Raw genomic sequence first — 13660 nt, 5'->3', positions numbered from 1 at the left:
GCAGAGAGAGGCACGGGGTGGGGGGGGGTGGCCGGGAGGGGGAGGGGAAAAGAGGAAGAGGAGGGAAGGGGAATGGAGAAAGAAGGGGGCGGGAGAGGGACAGGAGGAGGGGAGAGGGACGGGGAGAGGGCTGGGAGGACCGAGAAAGGAGGGTCGGGAGAGGGGCAGGAAAGAAGGGCCAGGAAGGGGGTGGGAAGGGGGTGGGGAATGAGGGGCATGGGGGGTGGGGGTCAAAGGGCGGGACAGGGGCCCTGGGCAGGTGTCAGGGGAGTCGGGGTCAAGCAGGCCAGGGAGCTGAGCGGTGGCCAGGGAGCTGGCGGGTCCCAGGTGCCTTTGGAAACCCTGAGGGGGTTCTTCCAGGATGGGCGGGTGCCTGTAGCCTTTGGGGCCCCCTGGCAGGGTGCGGAAGGACCCAAGGGCAGGAGTTTCTGGGCAGCCCCGAGGCAGACAGAAGGAAGCCCCTTGGGAGAGGTGGGGATCTCTCACCTGTTGCTGAGGCTGCTCCACCTGCCCCCAGGGCCCGCAGGGAAGGGGGTCCCAGGTGACAGTCATGTCCTGTGTCCTGACAGGGTCAGATGCTGGGAGCTGACCAATGGCAGGGATGGGCCGGGAGCTATCCTGAAGGCTGAGTTGGGTAGGTTGTGGAGAAGGCACCAGCCTTCCCTTCTTCCTCTTCAGTGGCCACATTTTAGTAGCCATGCGACCAAGCAAGGTCACTGCAGGGTGGCCCCTCTTGTGCTCATATGAAAACACCTGTGCACAGGCTCCTGGGGTGGGTGGCGCTGAGGGCAGGGGCATGGGTCCAGAACACAGAGCCTCCCTGTGCCCTCCCTGCCCTGGGCCCCAGAACTCACCCACCCTCTGGGTCCCAGCGAGCTCCCAGCCAGGGATGGCCTGGCAGGTGATGGGAGAAGGGTGAGGTCAGGGCCTTGTGCCCCCTGCCTGGGGCCTCAGGTGCTCTTGTGAGTCCCCCGCCCACAGCCCCTGAGACCACAGCCCCACAGCGCTGGGCAGAAGGGGTGGGGAGGGGCACCTGCTGTCGGCCTGAGCCAGCCAAGCTGCCCACCCAGGAGACCCCCAGAGCCCCTGCTCCACTAGAGGAAAGCAGACTCCCAAATCCCATCCCAGGATGAGGCTGGCTTGGGCCCTCTGAGTTGGTGTGTGGGGCTCCTGCCACCCTGCAGTTGTGCCCCCAAAGCCCGGGATTCTGGTTTATCCTGGGACCCCTGTCTGTGTAGTTGGGCCCCAAAACCTGGATTGGGGTTTCTCCTGGGACCCTCATCCCTGCAGTTCAGCCCCAAGGCCTGGATTCGGGTTTCTCCTGGACCCTCATCCGTGTCACCTGCAGGCTGGCTGCTGTCTCCAGCCTCTGTGCGGGGTAGAACCTCCTGGGGCCCATGGGGTCTCCATCGGTGCCTGGCACGCAGAGGGTGCCAGGTTGGGATGAGAGGTTCCACTGCTTCCTCTTGAAGCCCCCACACCACCTGCATCCGAGCCCACCACAGCTGTGTGGGAGAATGTCCCCCCTGCCACGCCTCCCCCGCACACCCCAGGGGTCCAGGCCAGCCTGGCAGGCAGAATCTCCGGAGGTGCTGGCCCCCCTTCCCAACAGGGGCCCTGGATGAGGCTTCCCCTTTCTGCCGGGCAGGGCTTCCCCACGCAGTTCCCAACCTCCCAAGACCCTCAGGACGGACCCTGCCGGAGAGGTCGGACAGTTGGACCCAGACACTGCCACTGTCAGGCCCCCAGCTGGCTGGGACAGCCGGGCGTCCCAACACCCCCCAACCCCTAGGACATGGAAACTGGACTCTTTTGAAAATGAAAATCCAGTGTGTGGCTTTGAGTAACAAGAGGGTTTTCTGTCATCTGCAATGGATCGAATTTATCAAACCCAGACAGGCTGAGAGCCCCACCGTGACCCCCCACCCCTCTGGATGAGAGGGGCCAAGATCCCTCCCGAGGCTACACTGAGGATGGAGGGAAGAGGGAGGGCGTGCCAAGCCAGTCTCAGCGGGGCCTCGAGTCTTTCCTGGAGAGAGGTAAGTGGCCTCTTCCACGAGGTCCCTGGGTCCACACAGGAGGGAGGTTTATTTGCACCTGACACGGAGTCGGAGCTGGAGCTTCCTGTCCTATCCCAGGAGGCACACAGGGCCAGGAATGTGGAATCCCCAAGAGGGAGCTCTCCCCAGGGGAAGAAGCGGTGGGCCTGAGGGGCCCCTGCAGGCTGGAGGGACAGAAGGACGGCCCAGGTTTCTTCCGCCTGGAAACCTCCCCGGGGTGGAGGGCTGCGTGGCTGGCTTTGCTTGGTTTTATTGGAGTTACACACATAGGAAGAGCCTGGAGCACACAGGAATAGCTCAGGACAGACCCACAAAACCACTAGGAGCGAGAGACAGGAGGGGCCAGGCTGCTGGCAGGGGCGGGGTCTCGGAGGCAGGGCGGGCTCTCAAAGGTGAGGCCTCGGAGGCGGGGGTCTCAGAGGCAGGGGTGGGGTCCCGGAGGTGGAGGCGGGGGTCTCGGAGGCGGGGGACAGGGCCTCAAAAGCGGGGCGGGCGTCTCAAAGGCGGGAGCGGGGGTCCCAGAGGCGAGGGTTGCCTGAATTTCGGGGCATCACACTTGCTGCGGGTAGATTCCGGGGTTCAGCCGACACATGCACATCAGCCAGAAGACGCACACGGTCATGGATACCCAGATCCAGAAGTCCTCGTAGGGCTCGGCGTGCGGCCTGCGGCAGACGCGGCCAGGGCGCTCGTCTTCCTCCCAGCGGCACCCACAGCGGGCCTTGTGGAACCTGGACCTCGGCCGCCTCTTCTGGTAATAGCCTTGGGAGACCCAGCCATTGCCCTGGGGGCCGTAGGCAACGTGGCCACTGCCCTTGTGCTTTATGACATCGAAGACTGAGAAGGGGATGGTGATGGAGCCCTCACTGACGGTGACGGGGCCCTCAGCCTTGGCCTCCAGAGGGGCGTCCTGACCCGCGGTGACGAGGCCACCTTCCTTCTCTTCGCCTTCAGAGACGTCAGTAAAGGAATCTTTGCCTTGGACATCAGCAGGGAAGGATAGGGCGAGGGAGCCCTTGACCTGGGAGGCGAGGCCACCAGCGTTGGTCTCTGGCAGGGGCTGGTGACCCGCAGGGATGAGGCCCTGGCCGCCTGTTTCCTTCTCGTTGCCTTCAGCCACCTCAGCAACCGCGTCCTTGACGTCAGTAAAGATGAAGGGGAGGGTGATGGAGGCCTCTTTAGTGGCCACAGGGCCATCGGTGACCTCCGAGAAGAGGTTGGTGAAGATGCTAGTGAGGGAGGAGGGGAAGGTGAGGGAGCCCTCCCCACTGGCCGAGAGGCCGACGCAGTAGAACATGGTTGGCGTGTGTTTCTCCTCAGGGACGAGGCCATTGTTGAGGGAGACGGGGCCCCAGCCCTGGGCCACGCCAACGGGGCTGCAGAGGGAACCCCGGCCTTTGAAGAGGAAACCTTTGAGCTCGAAGGTCTGGATGCTGCTGCCGAGGAGGCCGGGGCCATGGAAGAGGGGGTCTCCAATGGCCACTGGGAAGCCTTTGCCCCCAGGCATGGCCACAGAATGCCCAGACAGGTAGATGGAGCCCTGGCCAATGACCAGAGCCCCACGGCTGCCGGTCACAGGGAGAGAGGCCCCCTGTGAGAGAGAGGCAGGGATTGCAGGGCCCGCAGCGATGGGCACCTGGTCATTGCTGGCTTGCACAAGGGAGAAGGGGATGGCGATGACACCACCACCCTTGCCGAGGTCATCGCCGGAGGTGGGCAGCTGTTTGCCCCTAGAGACGGCGCCGGTGCCACCCCAGGCCATGGCGGGGAAGTTGCCTTTCGTGGTGTTTGCGCTCCAGGCAGGGTCTGGGGTCTTCTGGAGGAAGCAGACCCCCAGTTCGCAAGCCTCACAGCAGCCCTCGTAGGCCTCCCTGGGGTGCCGGCTTGGGCCGAGGCCATCCCCGTAGCAGTCCTGCAGGATGTGCAAGACCAGCCTGCTGAGGAAGGGCCGCTCGCCTGGGGGCCTCACCTGGCAGTCCCCGGGCGCAGGGCACAGCTTGCACCGCTGGCCCCAGACACGCATCTTCACCAGCCCCCGGCGGCCGGCCCTGTCCCACCACAGGTGGAAAAGGACATGTACGTGAGCCGAGTCCCAGGTCCCCGGACAGCGACTGCACTGGAGCCTGTGGGGGGAAAGAGGTGCATGTGAGTGCAGCAGAAAAAGGCCCCACAGCCGGGCCTTGCGCTCTGTTCTGCAGCCTCCTTGCCCATCCGACCCCAGCGCCTTGCCGCCCCCTGCCTCACATCCCACACTCAAACCTCAAACCTCAAACCTCACCCGCCTGCCACCCAGGGCCACGGCCAAGGCGGCCCAGCACCTGCTTCTGCCTGTGCTGAGGCTCTGAAACCACCAGCCCCTCGGCCACACAAGCAAACGCAGGCCCATGCACGCTAGCCTGCAACCCCCTCATCTGGAGCGCTGTTCTCAGCAAAGCAAACCTCCTCTCAGCAGTTTTGCAACAAAACCCGCTCTGGCCTGGCCTCTGTGAGGTGTCGGCCACCTGCCGCCTGCGTGGCTCTGCTGGTGTTTTGTGAGCTGGGGTTAACACAGGAAGAGGCAGGCCAGCTGACACACTTAGAAGGGGAAAAGCATGCATCTGGGGGCTGTCCCTGGGGGCTCAGCAAGTGGGGGTCCCTGTCCTGAGAGGAGGTGACCCCCCGTCGCCTGCCAGCTGAGGGAAAGGATGTCGCTGAGGCCTGCGGTCATGGCCCAGGCAGCCCTGTTGGGCGTTGCCAGGCGAGGGGAGATTTGGGGAGAGCACTGGGAGAGACTGGCTTGTCCACAGCAGTCACCAGACCGGTGACCATTTGCTAACCACACAAGCAGCTGTGAGCTTCAGGGAACCCTGCATGAATGAGAGGCTCTGCTTCAGTTCCACACAGTGGAACTTTCTGGATGACAGAATGTCCTATACCCACACTGCCCCCACCTGCAGCCGGCAGCCACCCTGGCCACAGAGCCCGTGACACGGTCGAGCTGGAGGAACTGAACTGCTGACTGTATTTAAATGGGACTGAGGAGCCTGCCAAAGCCACAGGCGCTGGGGCTGCATGTTGGGGCAGCCGTCCTCAGTTCTCTCCCGCCAGCTGGGAGCCACTCAGAGCCATCTCCGCCTGGCTGTGGGAACGGTGATGTGCTTCCAAGCACTTCTCAGACCCCAACACGGGTTATTACTTTCCCAACTTCTGAAAAAGCTGGGATTCTGCACACACCTGGCCCCAGGCGTCTCAGGCACTGAGGAGCTGTGTCAAAGGGCAGGACAACTCCCTCTTTGCCCACGGCATCTCCACAGAGGGACTGACCAGCCAGCAGCCTGGGGGCCTGTCAGGCTGGGCGTCTGCGAGGCTGTGGGGCTGCCCTGCGCTCCTCCCAGCTGGCTCCTGGCAGAGCTGTGGATGCCTTTCCGGGTAGAGAAGCAGATGGGGCCCACCCTGTTGTGCTGACGGCACCACGACCATGACGATGGCCCGTGAGGCTCACATGTGACTCACAGCCACCCCGGGCCCCCGATCAGGGCTGAGCACCCCACCGTCTGCAGCGCAGGGCCGGATGGTGACCACAGGCACCGGCGCGCCCCAGGGCCCACCTGTCTGCACGGACGGCTGCGAGGCCACGGCGCTGCCATGGAAACGGGAGATAAGCCTGTGTCCAAGGGCAGCGCTGGCCCGAAGAGCCAAGTGAGGGAAACCAAACCCTCCACGAGGCACCCGCCATGTCTTCCCCCGGGACCCCTGAGTCAGCAGCCGTGTGCCCAGCATGGCGAGGCAGAGGCTCAGACGGGAGAAGGAACACCCAGTCCCCCCTCCCATCTCAGGGACAAGATGAGGCCTGACAGCCCCGCCCAGCCTCTGGGACCACCTAAGTCCCGTGGAAAGGCACCTTCAGCCCCCTCCCTCTCCCAGGGTCCCCAGCCTCTGGCCGCACCTCGAGAGCCCCACCAGCAGGTACTGGACGCCACCGCCGTCCAGGCATCCTGGGACCAGGCTGTGCTCAGGTAGCAGAACCCAGACGTCCTGGGGTTTCCTCTCGGCCATGGCCAGGGTGAAGGTGCTGGCCCACATGTCTGCCCCAGCCCCGTCCATGCTGCCTCCTGGCTCCGCAGTGCAGGCTGAGGGCTGCGCCCGCCGGGGGCCCAAGGAAGTGTCCCTCCATCCGGCGCCGGCCAATCAGCCACCTTGACAACAGCACGGTCTCCATGGCAACCAGATTTGTCTCCAAGAAATGGGAAGCAGAAAGGAAAAATACAATACAATGCAATCTCCCATGACCCCGCCACCCAGAGAGCATCCCTGTGGCAGCACCGTGGGGGCGGCAGCACCGTGGGGGGCCCGTGGACACGCAGGGGCCTCCCTAGACCCTAAACACCTAGAGGCCCAGGTGTTTCCACACGTCGCACTAAGGAATCATCCCCAGCCCTCTCTTTCTACTGCGCACCAGGAACGGTGGCCCACACTCATCCCTTGCTGAACCCTTCGTATTTTTCCAGCTTGTGGCTGTCATGTAACTTATTCACTCAGCTTCTCTCTGCAAACAGCACTAACGCTTTTCACACAAACAAAGCTGAGAAGAACTTTATAGAACGTGTATCATTGCAGATTGTCCCGTGGGTGTATTCTCTTAAATGTTTTACTAGCGAGAAATATAAAATATTTACATAAAATGCCTAAAACATAAATGCAGAGCTTCACAAATTATTCTAAAGTCTTAGTCACCACCTCCCAGAGGAAGAAACAGAACCTCGCTCTGCCAGCCTCCAGAGCTGACTGCCTGTTCGCTCCCGATTTCAGCCCACGGCCCCACCCCCACCCCCCACGCTCCTGGCAGAGGTGCCACCAGCCTGGCCGTGCCTGCACGGACCACGTTGAGGCTTCAACACCTATGATGCCTCCCTCACCAAGCCCTTTAGCTGTGCAGCTTCTGAGCTTCACGTAAACACTCCATGTGTGTGCCCAGCTTCTCACACCTTTTCAGGTTAGTTTGTGAGATTCAGTGGCATTGCTGTGCGTGGCAGCCACCTGTCAGGGCACAACAAGAAAGGGTGAGCTGAGAAGGAGCCAGGACGTGCACGGGCGGAGGCAGCCGGCGATCCCCACAAAAGCTCAGCACAGATCTGCGCCGGGGAGCCTCCGGGCCGCCCGGCTCTCCTCACAGCTCCCATCTCACCATCTCTCTGCCCTGCACACTGAACCATCTCTTCTCATTTTTCTACCACTTCACACATTATCTCCTCGTCTCTGTCCACTCTGCAGCTCACGCTGGCAAGTGAGTGCAATGTTGTCATAGTTTTCAAATCTGTGATATCTTCCTGCCTTGCAGCTAGGTGTGACTGCAAGATGGAAGAGGAAGCCATTAGGAAGTGCTCTGGGAAGGGGCCTCCATACAGGGCCAGAGTGCCAGGGAAAGCCCCGCGTTTCTCATCCCAGCTTCACTTTCTTCCATCCATCAGTGCTGGGAGGATGGCCGCCCTCCAGCTGGTCTTAGGCCCGCCTCCAGCACGGAGCTGTGAGCCCAAGGAGCAGGAAGGCAGGAGCCCGGGGCCGTGGTGACAGCTGGAGTCGTCACACCACTGGAGGGTCGCCCACCTCTGGGTTTCCTGTTCACACGAGAAGTAAGCCAGCTGCCACTGTGGTCTCGAGGCACCGTTCTCTGGCACTGTGGGTAATCACACAGCCAGCCGGAGCAATCCTAACTCGCAAGCCGGGCTGCACCTGAGGTCCTGGGGTTTGCTGGTTGGCTCCGGGCCACTGTGCGTGTGTGAGCCCCTTGTGGTCCTGGTCCTGTGCCCCTGCAGGGGTCTAAGAGACACCTGCTGTCCACTTGCCTCCAAAGCCTCAGTCCACAGGGGCCCCTGCAGAGGACCTCCTCCCGCCACAGCCCTCTGGAGCTGGTGTTTCCTGGCTGCTTTCTTGCCATGCTGGGGCCACAGCCCTGCCTGCCAGTCCCACCTCAGGGTCCTCAGCCCTGGAGGCCACACGTGGCTCAGAGTTTAGGGAAAAGCTTTGGAATGGTGGCTGACCACAATCACCCAAAATAACCTTTTGGATGGTAATTCCGGACCTTATGAAATGCAGGGAGCTGGTTGCCCAGGCATTCTTCACTCAAGAATTGTTGAGTCTTCCTTAGACCCATCCCAGAACACCTCCAGAGGCCCGGGTGGCAGACAGCAGAGAGGGCATCCTGTCCACGCCTCTGTCCGTCTGCCCATTTGTCTGTCTCCCAAACCCACAAGCCACACCCTGCACGAGCTGCTTACACAGCCCCCCACCATCAGCCAGCAATGAGCATCCCCTCTTCTTCACCAGGGATGGATGAGGGAGGGTGTGCACAGCACCCACGGGTCCCTGCAACATGTGGCAGGGTCCTCCTTGCGCCCCCTGCATCAGCGCCCACCTGGAGCCGGCCACGGGAGCCTCTCGACAGGCTTGTGTGGTCCCTCCAAGGACAGGCCCTAGGACCCAGGCCTGGGGCAGATGCCTTCTGACCCCGCTCCCTGCCCAGCCTCCCCAAGGGATGGCTCCAGGACAGGGTGAGATGTGGGTGGGAGATCAGACGACCGGGAAAGGAAACTATCAGGGGGAAGCCGGGTGCCCCTTCAGCACTGCTGCCCACCTGGTGCGGGGCCTTAGCGCTCCCTCTCCCCCCAGACATGCTCTCCTCTGGGGCCCCTTCCTCACACGCTGGTACCCGTCTTCCTGAGCTCAGCTTCTGGGGAGGGCAGCTGGCAGGCCGGGGACAGCCCTCCTTGCTGGGAAGCAGAACTTGCAGCTCAGGTGAGTCCCGCCACTGTCTCCTGCCAGAACGGATGCACAGCCTGGGCCTGGAAGAGCAGAGGCAGCAGCTCCCGGCCGGGGAGGAGCAAAAATACCAAGGCCTGGTGGGGCCAGAGCGCCGGTCAGCTGATGGGATGGTGGTCCTCGCTCAGCAGGATGCCGTCTGTGTGTGTGATGAGGGGAGGGAGAAAGAGACGGACAGGAAGAGGAGCCGGGCAGAGAACGGTGGCCGCTCACAGGTGCTGGGGCCCACCCGCCCCCCACAGACCTCAGCCGGGGCTCACCCTCCCAACACAGACCTCAGCTTGTGGCTGCAGCGGCAGGGACAGGGCTGCCTCCCAGACCCCAGGCCCTGCAGCCCCGCGGGCCCCACGGGCAAGGGGCTGTTCCTGGCCCAAGGTTCCGTGTGGCTTTGCCCCTGCGCTGCCCAGGCGGGCGGGGATCCCGGACTGGCAGCTGGGGATGCAGCCTCTGTCCAGCCATTCTGTTGCTGAAGGCTCTTCCACCGTCCAAAAGGCCCCTTGCTCTCCCTCCCCTGCAACCCAAGTCCTGCGGGGCTGGGGAGGCCATTCCGAAGGAGCAATGCAAGGGACCTCCCGCACTCACCCTCAGGGCGTCCCACCCTGGGGGGCCTCTCACTCACCGCTGTGTCCCCCCAGCTCAGCCCAGCAGGGGGACCAGCAGGGGCCTGAGTGACACCCACTGCCCTGCGGTGAGAAGTCAGGGATGCCACACACGCACAAGACACCACACACCACACACACTACATACACCACACACACCACACACCATACACAAACACTACACACACCACACAACCAAACACCACACATGCCACACATGCCACACGCACCACACACTACACATACAACACACACTACACGCACCACACACACTACACGCACCACACACTACACACACAACACACAACCAAACACCACACATGCCACACATGCCACACACACCACACACTACACACTACACATACAACACACACACTACACGCACCACACACACTACACACACCACACACTACACACACAACACAACACACAACCAAACACCACACATGCCACACACATCACACACACTACACACACCACACAACCAAACACCACACATGCCACACACACCACACATACCATACACTACACACCACACACATTACACACACCACAGACACACACTACACACACCACACACACTACACACACCACACACACTACACACACCACACCACACACACCATCCTACACACACATCACACAAACCATACACAACACACACTACACAAACACACTCTACACACACCACACACAGCACACACACAATACCACATACACCACACACACTACAACACCACACACACCACACACACCATAGAACCACACACACTACACACACCACATACAACACACACACACTATACACACCACACATAACACACACCACATACTACACCACACACTACACATACCACACAACCAAACACCACACACACCACACACTACACCACACACCACACACTATGCACACCACACACACTACACATACCACACACACCACACAACCAAACACCACACATGCCACACACACACCACACATCATACTACACACAACACACATACTACACACACCACACACACACACACTACACCCACCACACACCACAAACACACACTATACACGTCACACAAACATCACACACCACACACACTACATACACACTACACACACGAGGCACACAACACATACCACACACAAATGCACACTACACACACAGCTCACACACAACACACATACCACACACTACACACAACAAATGCATCACACAGACCACACACACACTACACACGTCACACAGCTCACATACAACACACACCACATACACTACACAGACTACACACACCACACACACCACACACAACACACAAACACAACGCACACATATCACACACAAATACACAGCACAGTTTGCCACAAACAACACACACAACCACACTACACACATATCACGCACACTACACACACCACACACCACGCACACTACACACAACACACATAACACATACAACACACAATATACATGAACAGAGATACACACACAATACACATACCACATATAGGACATGTAAACACACACACCCACGCACATACATGCACACACTAGGAGATTTAAAACATAAATTGACATTTAAACTACAGAGCACATTCCAGAAAGTTTAGAAAACAGCGGAGGGGGTAGAAATCACCTGCCACCCCCCCTTAACAAACAGCCCAACTATTTTTATTTTTGTGTATAATAAATTGTCGAAATACCTCATTCAATTTTTTAAAAGTTTATTCTTACATTGGGCAGATAAATTGGGTGTTATTTTTCAACTTCTGGGAAATGTTTCGAAAACAGGATAGAACAGAGAGTTTTTATTTGCAAACACTATTAACCATTTCCTGTTCCAACCTCAGAAATGGCTGTGAATCAGGCGCTGCCTCCCCAACGCGGTGCCCTTGGCCCGGGCGGCTACCGCGTCGTTTCCACCCGGCCAGCCTGGCGCCCGCCGCCTCCCACTGCAGAAGCAGTTTCGGGATGGTCCTGCTGTTTCCTGTGCTTCCCCGGACCGTCCCTGCGCGGATGGAAACTTCCCGCTGCCCCGGGCGAGCGGGGAATCCCCTCCCCCCGCCACTTTCCATCGGCGCTGGCTCATGTTCCAGCACCCGGGGCCCTATCTCAGCACTGCAGTGTGCCGGGCGCCACGCGTCATGACCTGCAGGTGCCTTGGAAACTCTAGGTTTCTCTTCTCAGACCAGGAGCAGGGGAGGGCCCCCAGCGAGCGGAACCTTCTCCAGGCCCCTGAGAGCAAGGCCCCTGTCTGGGAGAGCAGTCCTAGAGCCCCTGGGCCTCCTGGGCGCCCTCGTCCGCAGAGGGCTTCCGGGCCTTTATTCATAGTCACCAAGAAATGGAGTCCACCCAGACTCACTCACACTGGAGAACGGCTGGCTAAATTGTGGTGTGCTACGTCCACACCACGGCCTGGATGGCTCAGCACAGAGGAACCGGCTGCTGAAACACGGGCTGGAGGCATCTCCAGGGAATCCCGGAAGGCTGCTACTGCACCTTCCCACGCTGTCGCTGGAATGAAACAGTGATGGGGGTGGAGGACAGGCTCGTGGCCATCAGCAGGGAGGTGGGTGTATTGCCAAGGGCACCCGAGGACCCCCTGGTGATGGGGACGTTCTGCGGCCTTGCTGTCAGGGGACACAGGAGCCTTCGCCTGTGCCGACATGGTGCAGCCCTTGATAGGCACAGGTCAGCCAGGAACAGGGACTCAGGATGGGATCGAGGCATCACGTCAAAGTCATTAACCTGGTTGTGGCATTGTCCTGTGGTTTTCCAAACTATCATTCAGAGAGACTGAGCAGAGTGTATGAGGAAGCATCTGTGTAATTTCTTACAACTGCAAGGAAATCTACAGTTATCTCAATTGTAAATGATACAATACTCAACCAAAACATACAACCATCAGCCAGGTGTGGTGGCTCAGGCCTGTAATCCCAACTCTTTGGGAGGCCAAAGTGGGAGAATTGCTGGAGGCCCAGAGTTCAAGACCAGCCTGGGTAACATAACTCCCCTGCCTCGCCCCAATCTCTACAAAAAAAAAAAAAAAATGTTAGATATGATCTGGCCACAGGATGCCAGCTACTCAGGTGGCTGAGGTCGGAGGATCACTTAAGCCAGAGGTCGAGGCTGCAGTGAGCCGAGATCACACCACTGCACTCCAGCCTGGGCGACAAAGTAAAACCCTGTCTCTAAAAGAAAATAAACAAACAGACAAAAACCACATACAACTTTGCTTGTTGTAAAGTATCTTTTAACTGAAAGCCTGGATTGAATCTGGCCGCTTCTGTCCCAGGGCCAGTGATTTGGAGGGGGCATGACCTCTGTGAGGAAGGAGCAGGCCGGGGGATCGGCCTGGGTGTCCAGGTTCCTGGGCAAGGAAGGGTGAGAAAAGGAGATGGGGGAGGGGTGGGCAGGGCCGGACAGCCAAGGGCCCCTCAGCCCCATCTATGCTGCTCCCCGGACTCCACCTGCCTTTCCTCCTCGTGACAGAAGACAGCGGAAGCCTACTGGGTGGAAGGCATGGGCTTAGGATGTGTGTGGGAGGAAAGTGTGTGTGCTGGGGAACATGTATGTTTGGGGGTTGTGTGTGTTGGAAATCGTGTGTTGGGGATTGTGTGTATATTGCAGATTGTGTATGTGTGTTGGGGATTGTGGTGTGTGTGTGTTATAGATTGTATGTTGGGAATTGTGTATTTGTTGGGGATTGTGTATTTGTTGGGGATTGTGTGTGTGTTGGGAAGTGTGTGTGTGTGTGTTGGGGATTATGTGCATGTTGGAGTTGTGTGTGTGTTAGGGATTATGTGTGTTGGAAATTATGTGTGTTGGGAATTGTATGTGTTGAGAATTATGGGGATTGTATGTGTTTGGGTTTGTGTGTGTGTTGGCGATTATGTGCATGTTGGGATTGTGTGTATGTGTTGGGGATTGTGAGGGGGAGATTCTGTGTGTGTGCTGGGGATTGTGTGTGTTTGGGTTTGTGTGTGTGCTGGGGATTGTGTGTGCTGAGGATTGTGTGCATTTGGGTCTGTGTGTGTGCTGGGGACTGTGTGTGTGTGTGTGTTGGGGATTCTGTGGATGTGTTGGGGATTCTGTGCATGCTAGGAGTTTTGTGTGTGTTGGGGATTATGTGTGTGTTGAGGATTGTGTGTGTTCTTGGGATTGTATGTGTTGGGAATTTTGTGTGTGTGTTGAGGATTGCGTGTGCTGGGGA

At 59.2% G+C, this 13660-nt stretch overlaps 1 protein-coding gene and 1 long non-coding RNA gene across 5 annotated transcripts in view; both read right to left on the bottom strand.

The window, feature by feature from the left end:
* Positions 1-1867: 1867 nt before the first annotated feature.
* Positions 1868-8997, bottom strand: RTP5 (receptor transporter protein 5 (putative)). Of its 4 annotated transcripts, none has more exons than XM_023195134.1 (2): positions 5986-8997; positions 1868-4183 (listed from the first exon to the last, which is right to left on the bottom strand). In XM_023195134.1, exons 1-2 carry the CDS (start codon positions 6141-6143, stop codon positions 2611-2613), a joined length of 1731 nt encoding a protein of 576 aa, XP_023050902.1. In that variant the 5' UTR covers positions 6144-8997; the 3' UTR covers positions 1868-2610. The 4 variants fall into 4 exon arrangements, with proteins under 4 accessions (XP_023050902.1, XP_023050906.1, XP_023050903.1 ...); XM_023195138.1 differs by lacking the exon at positions 5986-8997 and adding an exon at positions 4500-4596; XM_023195135.1 differs by lacking the exon at positions 5986-8997 and adding an exon at positions 4379-4518.
* A 2157-nt stretch (positions 8998-11154) lies between these two features.
* LOC111528380 overlaps positions 11155-13660 on the bottom strand; it is a 4921-nt gene continuing 2415 nt past the window's right edge. Inside the window, exon 2 of the long non-coding RNA XR_002726960.2 lies at positions 11155-12286. This is a non-coding gene — a long non-coding RNA (uncharacterized LOC111528380). The remainder of the gene's footprint in view (positions 12287-13660) is intronic.

The sequence above is a fragment of the Piliocolobus tephrosceles genome, chromosome 11 (genome assembly GCF_002776525.5).
Source record: "Piliocolobus tephrosceles isolate RC106 chromosome 11, ASM277652v3, whole genome shotgun sequence".
Lineage (NCBI taxonomy): Eukaryota > Metazoa > Chordata > Mammalia > Primates > Cercopithecidae > Piliocolobus > Piliocolobus tephrosceles.
This window is presented reverse-complemented; position numbering and strand designations above follow the sequence as displayed.

What these genes read in the sequence shown, in the direction of transcription:
- RTP5 (XM_023195134.1), bottom strand. Translation starts at nt 6,143, where the DNA reads ATGGACGGGGCTGGGGCAGACATGTGGGCCAGCACCTTCACCCTGGCC. An exon ending in CTGCTGGTGGGGCTCTCGAG is followed by an intron (nt 4,184 to 5,985) that starts GTGCGGCCAGAG and finishes TTCCCCCCACAG; the next exon opens with GCTCCAGTGCAGTCGCTGTC.